This window comes from Momordica charantia (genome assembly GCF_013281855.1).
Source record: "Momordica charantia cultivar OHB3-1 chromosome 6 unlocalized genomic scaffold, Mcharantia_2.0 BLBB01000006.1, whole genome shotgun sequence".
NCBI classification, from domain to species: domain Eukaryota; kingdom Viridiplantae; phylum Streptophyta; class Magnoliopsida; order Cucurbitales; family Cucurbitaceae; genus Momordica; species Momordica charantia.
The window spans coordinates 31,223,019-31,241,395 of NW_028275164.1; the positions used below are offsets into that span (position 1 = coordinate 31,223,019).

The 18,377-nt window shown below is 34.4% G+C and overlaps 1 protein-coding gene across 3 annotated transcripts; it reads right to left on the minus strand.

Annotated features, from left to right (window-relative positions):
- Positions 1-36: 36 nt before the first annotated feature.
- On the minus strand, positions 37-14,285 carry KEU (Sec1/munc18-like (SM) proteins superfamily). Of its 3 annotated transcripts, XM_088126069.1 has the most exons (22): positions 13,930-14,284; positions 13,197-13,549; positions 12,809-12,867; positions 9,713-9,794; positions 9,078-9,156; positions 8,446-8,496; positions 8,257-8,353; positions 8,084-8,116; positions 7,227-7,352; positions 5,787-5,978; positions 5,593-5,676; positions 5,405-5,503; positions 5,254-5,330; positions 2,844-2,940; positions 2,449-2,574; positions 2,277-2,372; positions 2,006-2,125; positions 1,863-1,937; positions 929-1,119; positions 602-692; positions 413-502; positions 37-325 (listed from the first exon to the last, which is right to left on the minus strand). In XM_088126069.1, the coding sequence occupies exons 2-22, from the start codon at positions 13,207-13,209 to the stop codon at positions 272-274; spliced, it is 1,932 nt and encodes a 643-aa protein (XP_087982195.1). In that variant the 5' UTR covers positions 13,210-13,549; positions 13,930-14,284; the 3' UTR covers positions 37-271. The 3 variants fall into 3 exon arrangements, with proteins under 3 accessions (XP_087982195.1, XP_087982194.1, XP_087982193.1); XM_088126068.1 differs by lacking the exon at positions 13,197-13,549 and having other exon boundaries at positions 1,863-1,934; positions 13,930-14,285; XM_088126067.1 differs by lacking the exon at positions 13,197-13,549.
- Between the last annotated feature and the right edge of the window lie 4,092 nt (positions 14,286-18,377).

An 18,377-nucleotide genomic window follows, 5' to 3' on the forward strand; every position in this document is an offset into this window, starting at 1 on the left:
TGGAGATATTATGGTGCAATGGGTATGAATGGCAAGTTACAGTTCGAACCGAATCTTCTCCATTAAGAAATGTTACAGTATACAGATGTAAAACATGTTACATTATGCAATCAATATGGACAGCTTCACTGCTAACAGTTCATCACAAGATCATGACACGAAACTAGCAATAAGACTAGGCTGAAAGAGCCAAAAACAAAAAAATCGGAGAACAGACTGATTACAAAGCACCAACGAGCATATCGAGGGCACACCAGAGGGAGGCTGGCAGTCATATCTGGAGATCATCCAATGAGAGCTCTTCTGCAGTCAACATCTTAAGTTTCTGGACCAGTTAAATACAATATTTATGAGAAATGGATGGAAGAAAACAAGTAAAATTTAGATATATAACAAGGTAGAAGCTAAATACCGTAATAAATTGTGGAGGGTCATCAATACTTGTTGAACCTAAAACTACTTCTCTCTTCAACTTCGCTGAAAGCTTGTGACAAACTCTAAGCTGTAGGTAAAAACGACATAATTCATATAACCAGATAACTAACCAAACGGATGCAAACATGATGATCTTTTCGAGTTACATAAGAAAAATGCCAATTACCTCGGACCTAGTTGCTCCACCTACAATAAATACAAATATACGCTGGCCCATCTTCTTGAAATCACTAGATGCATGCCTGAGTACCGAATCGCTGTCCAACAAAGGATTGTTAGACCAACAACTAAGTATAAAGGAAATATACCGGGAGAAAGAATCCTAATCTCTTAGATTGTTGCAGTTTCAGGTCTGAGTTACTTAAATCTACAGGTAATCATAAGCATTAATTATTCAATAATGGAAACTAGAAAGGAAGTTGAATGTCATCTCAACATGCCCTATGTACAAAATAAATAAATGAAAATGAAAATAAATAAATAAATAAAGCACCTTGAGTACCCATCATCTGAATTACGAGGTCGGGCCCATGTTGGGGTTCGTCTTGATCTCATTGAATGAGCAGCTGGAGGTTGCTGAACTGCTGCTGTATGAGATGATCCATGGTAAGTTGGACTGGGGTCATTTAGACATGGATAATCATCCTTGGATAATTCCCCCTTGCTAAGTTTTTCAACTAGTTCCTGAAAATTAGGTTGGGTCAACAATAACATTGTGAATTTGTATAGGTTTCAAGAAAGGTAAATACCTCGAAAGCCATTGGCTTTGGAGGACATGGCATCCCCAGCTCAAAATGATCCCACTAATTATGACCAAAGGGTACGTTATGCATCTCCCTGATTATATTGAATTTCAGATATTTGGTCCAACAAGAAATCCAATGTTTCTTTTAATTGTGAAGCAACATCGACAAAGCATTGCTTTTTGAAAAAGCCATAAAAGGTATGGTTGATGGTCTATGGTATCTTAATTATAAGGAGGGATTTAATGCCACCTGCTCAGTAGTTCATAAAGAAAACTGAATGAGTGGGTCTCTGAGTCCTATATAACCAATGCATGTGTTAAATCACTGCTACACTCAAGAGCTTAACCAGATAGTTATGCAAAGTTCTGTCATTAACTCTTTAACACTCTTCCTCTTTCATGTGTGAGTTTGAATTTAACACGAAGCCTGCTTTCCCATTGACTATTAATATGTATCAAGTGAAAGGAAATAACATTATCAAATTTTGTATTTGAAATCAAACCTACTACAATATCAATACTTAATCGCTACTACATCATCAAAAGGTTTAAGCCAATAGGTTAGAGCAAGGCCGCTTCTATACAATGGCTGTCCAATCATATCTTACACCAATGAAACCTATTAATAACTGCATATATAGATTGAATTGAACAAATAAGTTAGACCATGGATATCTTATACCTCGATGATGGGATAAAACTGTGATAACTGCCACCCTCCTTCTCCATTTTGTTGTTTCCTAACTGCACGCTTCTTCTGATAACAAAAGAAATTGTCAGACATTAAACAAATAAATTAAAGGAGCTAAAGATAAACACTTTTACCTTATGAATATCAAACTTCAAAGAAAATGACCCTGCAGAGCTTTTTTTGGTATCAGGTGCACCACCAAGTAATCTCATGTTGCTAACAGCATTCATATCCTCGGGTGGTAGTTTTGCTAACTGCCAAGCATTAAACTTTGTCAAGTTGCGGTCCATGGAGAATAAACAATTGCAATATCGTCACAAATCAATCTTAAAAAAACAATAATAATAATTAAATTCAACAGCCAGGTTATGTTTTATCCTTTTTGGGTGGGGGCAAACTACTAACCTTCATTAAATTTTGACCTTTCTCACCCTCAAATTTCTCAGGATAAATGGCTGCAAGAATCATCAATAATCGCAACTTATTTTCACGACTTGCATCCTGCAAAGATGTTTTATGTAGTTTCATATCTCTGTTTGACATGTACTTAGAACATTAACATAATTCCAGTAATCACCTCATTAGTCGTCAAATATTTTATTACATCTTTCGTTCCTGCATCTCCAAAAACAAGATCCTGCTCAATTTGTCCTAGTTCTCTAAGCCCCTGATCCTTGATAATCTTGTTTAGTTTTACCGCAATCTGAATAAATAAACTCAAAGTCAGTTGCTAAAAAATCTTCAGAAGTTTTTGTGAACTCTTCTGGATATCGAACATATTGCTGAGAGGGAATGAACTTTCTGGAACATTTTTCCAGTTCCTAAAGTTGCTTCACGCAGCAAACTTCACAACCACAATGCAAAGTCAAACCTGATTAATTAAAAAACATTCTCTTCTCCCATCCATCTATAAGCTAAAATTGTTTGCTCCAGGGAGGGGAAAAATAAAGAGTTTTTCTACAAGAAACTAACCTCGACATGTAGGGAGAGCTTGTCAATTTGTTCACTATATTGTGGCAATGCTTGAACCATCTTTTGCAGATCCCGTGTGGAGAGTTCACTACTATTTCTATACCACAGCAGAAATATTTAGGTCAGAAAAGTGACATCATGGTAAAGTAGACCTGTTTCAAAACCGTATATCTAACATACTACAGGAAAATTACCTCACATAGGTACCTGATATGGAATAAAAGAAACCAGAGTTTGATGAGGAAAAAGGAGTCCTTTTTCTCCTTTTTATTCGTATGAGAAAGGAAATTTTTGAAAGGGAAAAGCATATAAATAAATAAGAGGCAAACAAGGCGTTCTTCCCATAACCCAGTAATTTGGCAAAATAATAATAATAATTATTATTATTTATTTCCAATTACCTTGTACCAGAAAAAATTATAATTATCAAAACAGCTTAATCAAAATAACCTATATTTTGTGGAGCTCCCAGTTTTCCAGTTGATTTGGGATCAGTTCTTGGGGATTTTTAGGGTGTCCTTGGCTTGTAATAAGGAGCGCAGAGCAATGGTGGAGGAGGCTTTACTTTGCCCCCTTCTCGGGATAGAGGGGCCTTGTTGTGGGAGGCATGTTTTTTTTTGCAGTTTTGTGGGGTATTTGGATCGAGAGAAATAGTAGAATTTTTCGGGACTGGAGAGGTCTTGGGAGGAAATTTAGGGGATCATTAGATTTAATACCTCTTCATGAGTGTCAGTTTCCAAGGCCTTTTGTAATTACCAGTTAGGTGATATTCTTTTGGATTAAGGTCCCTTCTTGCACGTGGTTCCCCTTTTGTTGGGCTTGTTTTTGGTACACCCTTTTTATATTCTTTCATGATTCTCAATGAAAGCTTGGTTTCCTAAAAACAAAATACCCATCATGCCAATAACAAATTTTATATATAACCTCTTCAACATGAAGCCAAAAGTTTTCAAAATTACACCTATTTCTTTCTAGCTATAGTTGTCAAACCATGGCACAGACCACCATGACCTGTCATCAAACCTTGACCTTGATTATGTAACCAACAAAAATTTAAATGAACCACTCTTGTAGACCCCTCGGACTACAGTGCCAACTAATTTTCAGAAAAGAAATACCAGATTATAAAGGCCAGCTTAGAATTTACAAACAAATGCTCTTGGGCTTCTCGTGCCATTGCACATGATGCTCGGCACCTATTAGGAAACAAAAATAATAAGAAAAGAATAAGGAAGTTTGGACTCCTCTCCTGGATTTAATCCACCATGGTCCCTTTTTCTTTTTATATAAATGGTATCGGTGGCTCCACTCCCACTAATCACCAGGAAGATGTTACATGCCCCGTTACCAGCTAGATTTTCATTTATTTAACTTTCCATCCTGAGGTTTGGATCCAAGACCTTGAAGAACTCTCTCTAAACATCCAAAATTCTTATCACCAAGGTTATTCACTATGTTAGTTTTACAATGAGAAAGTGTCCCAAAAAAAGATTCCAACACCAAATGCAGCTAGTTGATTTGACAAAACTTCAAGCCAATCTAGCAGAACTTTGAACATGGATTTACACAAGACATCCTGTCTTGTCAATCTTCCATATTCTACTATCTTGGGTATTTAAGAGCCTGATATAGCTGATAATCGAAGAGCTAAAAAGACACTATTTGATATCCCTCTCATTGAAGTTTCTTCTTAAGTTAAAAGTTTCACTTTTATTCATCTTCAATCTGCCACTTTTTATATGGCTTTTAGCAATGTGTATAATCTTGGAAAAGAGACTTTGATGGATCAAAGTCAACCTCAATATAGAAAGATCTTGCTTCCTTCACTTACGTAATTTGTCCTCCACTTCTTCCACAAGGGGGCCAAAAATCCAGAGATTTTAAAATACCAACACATGAGATGCATCATTGAGCTGCCGAAAACCCAAACTGGATAGCTACCGAGTTGTCTCATCAAAAGTTATAAATTAATTCCTGCAATAAAGCTATCGCAGATGTTTATAGTCCCGCCTTCACTTTCTAAAAGTTCGAGAATCTAGAGATATTTAGATGCCTATCTTGATGATTAGAGAAGAGTACTAGTGTATTAGCAAATGGTAAATAAGCAAGTAAAATTCCATTAATCCCTATTGGAAAGCCTTAGAGAGGATTTTAGTGAAGACATCAGCAAACACCAAAATAAGGAAAGGGGACAAGGGGATCTCCCTACCTTGACCCAAGGATTCAATAATAGATGAGAGCCTTCTGAAACATTAGGTAGAAATTTGAAGAATGTTTCCTAATAAAAAACAGTTTCTGTTATTTACGTTTTTCATCCATTAGATTGACACCTAATTCCCAAGTGTTCATACCAATACCATCAAGCAATTACCCCAAAAATCAAACTTAAAGCAAACACAACATCGCTGACCTTGATCCTTGTTGGATTTGTGCAGCCTTATTCTTAGATACGAAGTTGGTCATTTTCTCATGCAACCGCTCACTTGCCTGAAAAAGCCATTTATGATAAAGAAGCAAACAGAGAATAACGTCCAAAAGAGTTCAATAAGCACAAGGCATACATCTGCAATGTGTGCATGGCGAAGCTCAAGCCAAACTGGATCGTGGTCTTCCAAAAGAACCTCTTTCTTCTCCGGTGGACCTCCAACTTTGCTTGGAATCTAAACGGTAAAATACCTTAATGCAAAGAGAGCCTCAAAAGAAAACACTCAAGGGAAACAAATAAAGAACTTGGAATGCTAGAACTTACCTCGTGAACATATTTATTCCCCTCCATGATAAGCAAATCACGACACATTGCATCATATGTCCATTCATGTATAACAGGAGCAATCTAGGGAAAAGTTAAACATCCACACTATAAACCAAACCAAAAGAAAAAAGAAGATGCTAAATCACAAGTGTTTTATACACTAAAGTAGCCAAAAGATTTAAGTTATATACCTGATCTATAGATCGATCAAGAATCAGCAACTCACATGTTTCTGACTGAGGAAAATTGGGGATTGTTTTCTTATATTTTGTTATACAGTCATAGACACCAGCAGCAACTTTTGTAGGAATGAGGTCACGTAAAGTCGTCATCGTAGTTGCATCAAGGGACTTGGCAGCTCGGTACCGAACAAAAGGAAATTCCTAAAGAAGGAAAAGATTGGGGAAGATATTAACATTATAATGTATCACAACATAAAATAAGTTAAGGCGCTTCAAGTTCAAGCTTAAGCCTTGAGATGTCCGAAGAAAATGCAGTACATTTTTGCCTTGAAGAAAGGAAAGGAAAGGAAAGGAAAGGATATCCAAGACAGAAAAATGGCCTAGGAGAGACTGTCAATACATACGTGAAATATGTGAAGTATGTTGTAGGATAAGTAGTTGTCCAAGGAATTAGCCAAAGTGCACATAAACTAGCTTGGACCAGGTTATGTGTATGTGTATATATATATGCATGTGTGTGTATATATATACAAAGTAATTTATGTAGAGTAGTTCGAAGTATGTTGTAGGATAAGTAGTCCTCCATAAAGCCTCTTTTTTCGTTGTGGAAGCACCATATCCATTTCGCAATAAGAGCCTTATTTCTTATTTTCAGATCAATAATGCCTAAACCCCCTTCAAGAAGAGGGAGTTAACCAAGTCCCATTTTAAGAGGTGAATGTAGTCCTTTTCTTTATTACCAGCCGACAAGTATTTTCGGGAGAGTCTTTCAATGGTGGCTGCCACCTTGGTTGGCAAGTAGAAAAGAGATAGATAGTATGTGGGAAGATTTGCAAGGGTTGCTTGAATAAGAGTATGCCTACCTCCTTTGAAATTGTGTGAATGGCCCCAACTTTATAATCTTCTCTCTATTTTTTGGATGATAGGCTCCAAAAAGGATAGAGAATTTTGCTTTCCGTATGGGGGAGGCCAAAATAGGAGTTAGGCCATGAGCTCACCTTACATCCAATCTGGAAATAGGAGTTAGGCCATGCGCTCACCTCACCCACTTATTGTGTCCTCCATAAAAGAAAAGAATAACTAGCCCTCCATAATTTTCTTGAGTATCAGTTCACTAAGTGGCTTTGGTCTTTTTGACCACTTCAGTTTTAGCTTTATAATGGAGAGGTATTCTATGGGTTAACGGTATTTTTACCATTTTGGGATGTATGGTTGGTTTAAAAGATAAAGTTTAAAAAATTGTCATTTTCATAGGTTCTTCTTTGGCTTTCATTCTAGTAGTGTTCCATGATGATATGGGAATTTCTTTTGTTACCTTTTAGCATTCACGTGGCCTTTGTAAATTTCTTTTATCAATGAAATCTTTTTTCATCATCCCATCAACCACCCCCCCCCCCCCCCCCCACCCCCAAACAAAAAGACAAAACCACCAGTAAGCACAAACAATACCCTTAATGATGCAAAAACTGTGCCAACACGGATAGCCATCTCATTCAAGCACGCTACACCTCTTTGAGAACTTTCATCATCACAAAAAAGTTCCTCCAGAGCTTTCTCGTTGTTGGTGGTAAAACCCTGGAAACATAAGAAATATTGACTAACATATGAGCAATCATAGAATCAGCGCCCATTAACTATTTTTTAGAAAAAAAATTTGATATGGGATATGTAGTTCAAGATATAAATGTCCATGTTTCCCACTCAGTGAAGAAACATTACTAAAAACGAATTTATTATTTTAGTATGGAAAAACATTGGAAAATGAAGTAACCTCCGTAAAGGACTTGTGAGTAGAAGTAAAGAATCATTCTATTTTAGAATAAAATCGAATTGAAAAAATATCACAGTTTTCATTGACTTCTGACGGTAGGCCAACAGTTTCTAAAGGAGAATAAAACTACGGAGAGGTATGATAAATAAATTATTGATGATACTCCATCATTGACCAACAAGTAGGCTACGAGTCCACCTACATCATTGACCATCATTATGGAACTGTGCGGCTAGAACCCTTATTTGGAACCTTTAGATGGAAAGAAACAATAGAATTTTTTAGGATAAGTCTTCTTCTCTTGAAACTTTTTGTAACGCAGTCCACCTACACACCTCTTGGTGGTGTATTAGGCATAGAAAATTCTTTTGTAATTATAGCATCTCGTCGATTATACAAGACAGGAGGGCTATGCTTCACTAGTTTTTTTTTTTTTGGGGGGGGGGGGGGGGGGGGGCTGTTTTTGTCTCTATGCCGTTTTGTTAATATATATCTTTCTCTTATCCAAAAAAAAAACAAGTAGGCTACGAGGTACCTGGCTATCTATAGCAAAGTACTCCAAATTCATCTGCATGTTGACAAGGAATGAAAGGTGAAAAAGTTAATATTCAGTTCCATCTAACAATTGAAGGAAAAAAATATACAACAGACTGCAATGGAAAAAAAATAAAATCAAGCAGAGTTGGACTCAGCCTGAATACTGGTAACCTCTTTTAGGGCAGCTATGCGAGGTAAAACGGTTGTATCCCTCTTGATGTGAATAACTAATTCTTTTGATATAGGCGAACTGAAGAAAACAAATGCCCTTCAAGGATACAAAAGGAAATAGATTCAACAACTATTACATAAAAATACTTGAATAGAAGCATTGCATAACTAGTAAATGAGTATGCATACTTCCGATACAAAGGAGACCTCCCTGACATGTCTGACAGGAACATGATAACACTGCAAATTTAAAAGGGAGAGATAATGAAGAGTTTAACTCCAATTTTTGCCAACAGTCTAAAATGATAAACAATCCTAAATTTACTCCATTCTTGGGTTTATTCAAAAAAGAATTTATCCTCGAAAAGAGACAAGATATTATAGCAAAAAAGAAAGGAAAAGCAAAGGGAAGAGGGTCCCTCTGCCTAGAAGGTGGAAAAATCTCCTCTGCCTGAAGGGGTTCTATTTCATTTATCTACAGTGAAATAGAACCTTTCTCTATTTTATACATATAGATAAATGAAATAGAACCTTTTTTCTTTTCTACTTCGGTTTATGTAATATAAGAGCATGAGCAATTAGCACAAACTAATACAAAATCAGAATGAGACAAACATTTGAGTCATAACCATTAAACAGAGAAAATAATAATTCTAAATGCAGAAGAGCTAATAAAGAATCCATCAAACATAAAAGAAGTATAACGTTCCAACCTTCCAAAGCAAAAGATAAAGCCAAAGTATGGTCTTAAAATTTGCAAATAAATGATAGCCATCAGATGGAATTATATAAATCATATAAAATAACACATTGTATATTACTTCTCTCGAGAAGGCTGCATGAAATATATAGCATCCATGGATGGCAGTGGCTGCCTTCGTCTGTATATGTCTTCTACCACTGCAGCACCAAAACAATTCAGATATTTTCAAAGCCCAAAAACTACGTTCCAAAAGGAATTTCTCTAACACTTTACCACAAATAATTACAAACATCAAAAAAAAAATTTTAATTCTTCCTCCTTTCTGCTTTATATAAATAGCACATAAATAGCTTTGAGTAATGGACGGGATCAATTAAAAATATATATCATTACTGCAAACATATGTACTGCCTACTAATTCAAAACTTAGGGATACAGATCATTGTAATTCAACGTTGTTGTATATAATCTTGTGCTTTATTAAGAGTGAGACTTCCAAAACAAATTAAGTCAGTGAAGTAAATAATGATGATAGTTACAGCAAAAAATTGGTGCATAAGGTATTCCTGCGTAATTTTCACTTCCAGAGTTGCCAACCACCTCTGTACGGTGCCAATCATTTTTAACAGTAAGTGCAACATGTAATATCATGAAAATGCAGTATATTGTCTGCACATCATGAGTAAATCACAGAAGACAACATCTAGAATCATTGGTGTAAAATTTATAAGAGAGTTTTCTTGTGTTTCTTACATGAAACACCTTCATCTGTGATATCAGCCATCCTGCATGAGTATGACATTATCTTGACGGTAAGTTTGTCCATGATGAGAACCTACAAACAACAGATCCAAGCACCAAGGAATGTAAAAGGGAATGTGGTGTAGAAAACGAGTGATTCTTAATGGTTCAAAAGAAAATAAAATAACGGTAACTCAGTAGATATTTCACCAGAGAACGGGGAGGAAGACACACACAGAGAACTTCCATAAACTACAATTTTTTTTTTTTTGACCTAGAAACAAACTTTCTCATTGATAATATGAAAATGAAGAATAAAGTTCAAGGATACAAGCTCCCAAAGGAAGCGAATAAAGAAAAAGAAAAATCAAACAGAACATAGAAAACAAAAACCCATAAAAATATGAGAATGAAGCCCAAGAATAGATGAACACTGATTACAAGAAAGCTCGTCAAAACAAAAGACAAACTGCTGAGGAGGAAACCAAAACCATCACTTAACACAAGCTAATCGCCGCCAGAAGAAAAGAAACTGAAACCTCCCTCCACCAAGAGAAGACACAAAAGCAAAAGAAACTCAACCCTCAAAACTGCTGTGAAGCGGAACCAACCAAAAACCCGATGCCCATAATTAAAGCCCTACCTAATCAATGATTGGATCTTGGTAAGGCCAAGATCTTCAAAAAAATTTAAAAATCTTTGATTTTTTGCGTAAGAAGCTTTTTCGACTACCAAAGTCTGCTCTCGAGAGGGAGAAAGAATGAAATCTATTTTTGCAGAAGAGTGATTATCCTCTGCAAAAGTAAATTAAATTCCTCTCGTAGGAAAACCTCTTATAAATCTTCATTAACAATCGCTTCCTCCTCCAAATACTCTGCTGGATCTTCACTACTAACACTAACATTTAAATCTTCTTCATCATTAGACAAACGTTATCCTTGATAAGTAGATTGGCCTGCACACTCGTTGAATTGATGATACCATGGCTGAGAAGTGAAACACTCTTTTGGAACCCTCCTCTTTCCTTTGCTTTCCTTTGCTTGCCTCGAAGAGTCATTATTTTTCCTTGAATAAAAAAATGGTGGGGGGGGGGGGGGGGGGGGGAGGGGGGGAATAATAGTCCCAGGCGGCAGTAAATCCGGGTCAAGAATCGGGCTACTATCAATCTGGTCGTCAGTTGTCTTGGCTACCTTAGCACCTTCTAAAGTTTGAGGATCAATTCTCAATTTGTTTCCTTAGGCAGACAAAAGTTTTGGCGAAATGTTATCCAAAATAGGAAGAACATTTGGATAGTAGCAAATGAAGTAAGAGTCCACACGAACTACAATACTGCCAAACTTTGTGTTGATTTTAACTGATGCTGGTAAGAGTCCACACAAGTTCTCTTCCACCTGAATTAGGGCTTCTGAGCAATCCAAGAGATTTAAGGTGTCAATCATTTGGAAATTCTTTTTTTTTTCATGTACCCACTCAACAAATAACATGTAAAAAGCAAACTGCTACAATAGACTTCGAAAATTCCAAAGCCACAATCTCCCTAGAAACCCTAACCAGAAACCATAGTTTATAAGTGGAAAAGCATGGCTCTTCCAGTCTCACCCCTTTTGCTCTCTCTCTCAACCCTTTCAGCCACCGTCGATCAACTTTGTACCCTATCAACTCATAAAGTTTTCTGATCGAACTCCCTACAATGGTTGCATCCCTAAAAGCAAATAAGTGTCTGTAGAACACAAGGTTTTGTCCTTGATTTCAGTTGCAAGAGTAGTAACAATGAATTTGGAGGAAAGAGGAGTTTTAGCGACCTACTCCATTGCTAAGTTCAAAGCTGAATTGGTTTGGCTATGGACAATTTGTCGAATTTGGCTCTCAATCCCATCTTGTACAAGTTTTTCTGAACATGGCGGTCTCACAATTCTTCCTTTTGGGTGCAAAAGATCACAAACAAGAAAAGATTTTTTGCAAATATAATGAAACTTGAAGGTAATGGTAAAAGTCAAAACGCAATTGTCCCAGCTGAAAATAAAGAAGGTTGGACGGCTATGGTGAGATGATCATAAGGTTCCCCCTCAGAGTTTCAACCGAGATGCACAAAAGTAAATGAATCCACCCCAAAACAAAGTGCTAGCTCTAACCCCATCAAGGTAGGTTGTTCCTTTGCAAATGTCATTAGGAAAGACAAGGAAGAGGATCGAATTGACCAGAGGACGAAAATTGAAAGAAAGAAGAAAAAAAAAATTTCATCCAAAAGCTTTAAATTTTAAGGTGCAATACCCGATAACTTCTCTATCAGATGGAAGGCAACCATAGTCATTATCAACAGAACTTCCATGATGATTGGTTTAAGAAATCAATGGTTAACCCTTTTGAATCAAACAAATCCTTGCTTATTTGCCGTGATGATACAACTACAATGTTGTTATGCTTAAGCAAAGTTTGGGTCACAATTGGTTCCTTTGCATTGAAGTTTGAAAGGAGAAATTATTCATTGTGGCATAATGGCATGCCATTGTTTGGGTCACGATTGGTTCATTCACATTAAAGTTTGAAAGATAGAATCATTCATCATGGCATAATGACAGTTATCCCCTTGGATGGGGTGGATTAAATCATAAACCTTCCTTGGATGTATGTATAGAGGAAATTTCATACATCACTAATCAATCAATGTGGAGGCTACATTCAATGAGAAACCGAGATGATAAACACGTTAGAACGTCTAGAAGCCTCCATTAAAGTGGAATGAAACTATTGTGGCTTTATAAGGTTGTGTTGTCTAGGCCAGGAGGAGAGGTGATGACTATCCAAATATCAACAGCAAAGAACATTAGTTTCTTTGCTGGAAGAGTCATCGACGTCCACGGCGGTTTTTCTTCTCTAGCAGCAAATGTTTTTCACGATGATTGTAGTAAACCAATGGATATTGTCCACAATCGAACAAATTTGTAATTATGGCATGATGCAAATATTTGCCAATTGGGAGTCTCTTTTATAACCCTGTAGTATGTGGGGATATCCCATCTCCCATCATATCTATTTAATGAATAAAGATGAGTAATGAATTGGTCAAAATTAATTTGTTTGAATAATATGGTTATGAATATGATATACCTTCCAAGTTGATTTGGAATCTCCTGTTTTAGCAGATCGAAGCATCTCATGCAGCAATCCTGAAGGTAAATTTGAAATAGATATAAGTAAATCAGTCTATTTGGTGCCTTGATGCAATACACTACCCATCTAGGAAGATAGAAGATCTAATGTTGATCTTTTGTAACATACAATGATATAAAAACATGAAAAGTTTATAATGATCAAAGTTTCGTTCCCCATCAAAAAGAAAGTTGCTAGGAGGTAAGTGAATTAAAGGAATGTTTTTACAAGCACCTCTAAAGCAACCCACAAATTTATGCTCTATTAACAATTTAACAGGAACTCTAGGTTTATGCTCTATTAACAATTTAACAGGAACTCTCGGGTTTTCCTAAGTAAACAATACCTTGGATTTCCATATCATATTTGTGGTCACCGGCCAGCTCACCGGCTAAAGTAAATTCCAAGGAACAATTAAACCAACCTCCAATTTGTTTGTGGAAGATGGCTTATCTAAACCCCAAAAAAGTGAGAGTAGATAAAATATATCTTCATTGACACGTTCACATCTAGCTGCTACGTACATGCCAGAGCCAGGATGCATGCCATCCCATAATTGAATGCATTCTAGCACATCCAATTATGCGGAATGACATTGCCAATTTTAGTACGGTTCTCCATTGGATTTCTTCCAAAACATTAACCACCTTGAACCAGCAGGAACATATGGACATTTGACGGTTCCTCTTTTCTTTATAACTAGAGTGAAAAAAATGAAAACCGCTTCACAAATCCCTCTCATAAGTTAAACCAAGTTAAGGAGGCAGCATTACAGTCATGAGCAAAACCTGAAGTCCAAGTTTATAAATAGGCAGAGACTTCAAAATAAGCAGACTAGAATTGAACCCCTTATCATCTGAATTTAACTACCAGTTGCAACACACCAACCTCTCCCAGGAAAAATTTAAGTTTTAGTATTACATTTAATTTCGGTCTGTGATAGAATAATTACAGATTCTAGACAACAAAACCGCATTGGAGGATTAATCCAATAGATATCCGCCACAAGCAAGGTGATTCAACGATCAAGAACAGTCTAAAACTACGGGGGACGCGCGAAAGATAGATATGGAACTCACGCTCGCGGCTGATTTGCCTGAAATTTTTGTAGTCGCCCCCATAAGAAGATGAATCGGAATCAGAGAACGACATGGTCCAAGACCAAGAATCCCTCCTTTAGATCGCTTCGTTTCACCAGATAAACAGAGATCGTTCACCAATTGTGGGAGTCTGCAAGAAGAAGATCAGAGAAGAAAAATCGCTTTCTTCACGCAGAGATCACCCTGGAAAAAAAAAACAAACAAACAAAAGTGGGAGATCAATTATATTGAAGTACGGCAGCTTGGAATTTGAAGTTCCGGCTTGAGGCTGACGTGTTTTGACTCGTCGCGGAGGCAGAACCAGCACTACGCGATTCTTTTGACTCGTAGCCGGCGACGAAATGAAGGACAGAACTTTACCAGGTGCACACGGGTTATCGGTTCAGGGAGATATGGACCAAACCGAGATTTTGGGTTGGTTGGTTCATTTATCCGAATGAACCGAACGCAATACTCATCCCGACTCTTAAAAATCTGGTTCGATTCAGGTAGAGAAAAATCAATCGAAGACAAAACTGAATCTGAAAGTGTGGAGTGAAGACACGATCTTATGCAAGGTCGGTTTGATTCAAAATATATTTCAGTATAGTAAATTTTAAAATAACAATTAGGTTACAAACTTTAACCTCTTGTCCTAATTCCTCTAAACTTATACATAAATTGAAGTTTACGGTAATCAATAAAAACGGATTTATGTTGTCAAACTTCCATTTACGAGAATCTATGAAATGGAAGTAAATGAATAAAATAAATCTTGATTTAAAAAAAACAAAAAAAATAATTGCCCCTAATTATTCCGCATGAAAGGTGGAGCCTTCATGTCAGGATTCTAAATTTTCTAAACTAAACAAAAATAAAAAGAAAAATAATAATCAAATAATAGAAAAATAAAGTTAACGTCGCTTAATTAAGTTGCAAATTGGGCTGCTTTGAGCAATTCCTGTCCCGCGTCTGCTTGTTGGAAAATATCTTCCTTTTCACATAATTTGAATAGGTTTAGTCTCAGGAGATTCGCTTATGGAGTTTTTTTTTCTTTCTTTAATTCCATGTATCCTAACCATTTGGATTTAAATAATAATAATAATAATAATAAATATCATATTTTCAAAATATTATTTATTTATTTATTTGGTTGATAAAAAATATTTTTTATTGATAACATCACTTTTAAGCTTACTATTCTTTTTTTTTTTTTCGAAAGAGCTTATTCTTCTAAACACATTGTAAGTTTAAAATTGGTTTCTTCAAAGAGACAATTTTGTGATGCCATGTTAGAATCATCATCTCTTGGAAAGCAATCTTGTAATTTTTTTTGTTCTTCTTTTGAGTTAAAACCAAATTAAATCATGTCATATTTTCCTTATTGAAATCTTACTACGAGAAGACTGTATTTTTAAAATTTATAAATGCTAATGAATTTAGCTTTAGGGGCGTATGGATCTCGATGTCCAATAGGACGAAAAAATGCAAATGTGATGATAAATTCAAGAATTTGTGATTTTGCTCCAAATTTGTTGGACATTAATGCAACTGCCAATCAAATTTGACACTTTAGACTTGTAGACCACTCTTTAATCTCCAAATATTAGTGATTTTTCCAAGAAAATTTCGGGCAATCACTTGAATTTCTCTTCTAAACTCTCTTATTTCCTAATTCATTCTCATCAAGAAACCTAATCAAACTTCCTTTTCTGTCGTTTACACGCAGATCATCAACCAGGATCATAATAAATAATATCTCCAATTTGAAGGTTCAATTTGTTGAAGAATATGATGGTTTTTCACATTGGTATAAACGGCCTTAAAATATGAGAGAAAATGGATTTCTTCTAACAATTTTTATTTTTGATTTTTATGTTTTATGTTATATATTTATAGTTTTATGTTTTTAAAAGATAAACCACACATATATATATATTATATTTGATAACTCTTTTTATTTTATTTTTTTAAACAAATACCATTTTTTATTTATATTTTTAAAGTTAGATCGAGGAAATATGTTAGAGAGAGAAAAATATATGTAAAATATAGATGAAAATATGATGGGTGTGAGTGGGAATGCCCTCCTCACCCGTTCTAGTAGAAACCTTTAATTTTTGTCTCCACCTCATTCCTGATTTCGAGAACTTAGGTTCAACTTGAGGAATCCTCGTTTCAAGACGAATGTCTTTGAAAAAAATTTATTGGTTTAATAATTAATTTTATTTTTTTAGATTGAGAAAAACAAATAAGTCATATATATAAAAGTTTTATCTATTTAATTAAAAAAAGTATTTACTAGTATAAAAAATTAACTTTATAAAATATATAATATTTTTATTAATAATTTAGTAAAGTAGAATTGGGGAAGGGGTTTGGACATGGTGGGAAATAGAGTCATATTCTTGGAGTGCGTAGTGGGGAATTTTGTCATCTCCCAATAAAAAAAATGGTTTAAAAGAGATAAAATAATTTTTTTAAAAAGAAATTTAAGAGAGAGTAAATTTAGAAAGATAAATAAAAAATTTAGAAAAAGAAAAGTTGGAGAACAAAATTTAAAGACAAAAATATGAAATTTGAAAGAAAGAAAGTAAAGTTGAGAGAAAGAAAAATATTATGATGAGAAAAAATGTTAGACAAAAAAATTTGAAATATATTTGTTAGAAAAAATAAATAAAAAATAAAAGAAAAGTTAATAGTGAAAATAGTTGAAAGAGAAAAAATGTTGATTTTAAACTGACATATATTTGTTGGATAAAAAATAGTTTAGAAAGGGAAGTGCCCAAATCTAGAGAGAGAGAGAGAGAGAAATTATAGTTATATGTAAAATATAAATAAAAAATTTCATTAGCTAAAATAAGCATTATAAAAAGTCTCGAGGCAAAAGTAAAATATTAATTTTAAACCTGAACAATCCAAATGAAATTTTAAAAAGAAGTAAAAAGAACTTTTCGTATTAACATGTTACGAAAAAATTTACTCTTTGGATCCGTCCTAAAAGGGATGAAAATGTAAGGATCCTTAAACTACTCTTCTCGTAATGAATTGATTTTTGAGATTGAACCCTATTAATATTGATATGAGCGGCTCTTCTTGTAACTAATTAATTTTGAGATTATGATATCATAGTCTAAAAAACAAAAAAACATATTTTAAATCAATCATTATTTTTACTTTTGAAATTAAAAAAAAAAAACGTAAAATAATTCTACGTCCCTAAACAAATAACTCTCCTACTTAACTTGAGTCAAACCCTAGCAAAAGCTATAACACTTTTACTAAACATTGAGTCAACTATAGCAAAAATGTTGTGGATGATAGATTTTTTTGTGAGAAGCGACATATATATAAAGTTAAAAAGTTAAAAATTAGAATTTCGACCTATCTCCATTTCTTTATTTAAGATTTTCTTAAAAATCTAATTTATTTGTAAATCTAAAAGTACTTATTTACTCTTTTAAGTACAGGGCTAAAACTTAATATTTATGTTTTTACTATTTCTAACTCTAGCATAATTAAATGGTTAATTGCATCGGTAACATTTTTTAGATAAAAAATTTGAATCTTTTATCAAGATGTAATGTTATGTTGCAAGAGAAAAAAAAATTAATATATAATATTTTTTAAGATGAGTAAAAGTTAAAACTTTAATGAATATAATCGAACTAGTAAAATTTATTATGTCAGGCTTTTCGAAAAATGAAACAAAACTCACACAACGTATATAAAAGACAAGTGCTCCTAAAGAACCCCTACACTCCCTTGCAAAGTGATCAATTTATCTGAATTTGCTCTAAAAGTTGCTTCTGCTCTCAAAATTATGAAAATAAATGTAAAAAACATTTGTCAAAATACATATATAATATATATACTTCTTTGATATTTTGCCCTAAACAGAGTATATATATAATTAGTTTTCATAGGTTTAATTTTTAGAAACAGAATCAAGGGTCATAAGACATCCACCTGTTGCTATTTTTTTCATGAATAAAACAAAAACATTACTTGGAATATTTAAAGGAACTATAACCTAAACATTAACTTATCATCGATTTGAACATAATTCAATTGACTAAAACACCTATTTTTAGACAATTTGAACATAATTCAATCGACTAAAACACCTATTTTTATCTAAAAATAGTGAGTTCGAATCTTTACTCGCACATGTTTAAAAAAAAAAAACTATAATATATTAGGCTTAAATGAATGAAATAATATTGGGGGACAAAAAAGAAAAAAAAATTGGATTAAACAAGGCCAAATCACATTAGCTATTCGAACTCACAATATCAAGAACCCAGCAAATTGCAAATAATTTACTTGAAAAAAAAACATGATTGTGAAGATTGAAGAGGATAATGTGGCCAAGAAAAGACAAGAAAAGACAAAGCTTAAGAGAATTATCAACTAAAGTTTCAAAAGATCCAAAAAGAGAGTTGCAG

Bases quoted from the DNA above. Each gene is read 5' to 3' on its own strand.
- KEU (XM_088126067.1), bottom strand. From the start codon at position 14,002: ATGTCGTTCTCTGATTCCGATTCATCTTCTTATGGGGGCGACTACAAA. The intron at 5,331-5,404 runs GTATGCCTTGTG...TGGCTTTTTCAG, and splicing joins GCCATGCACACATTGCAGAT to GCAAGTGAGCGGTTGCATGA. The intron at 1,938-2,005 runs GTAAAAGTGTTT...TTTTGTTATCAG, and splicing joins TGAAGTTTGATATTCATAAG to AAGAAGCGTGCAGTTAGGAA.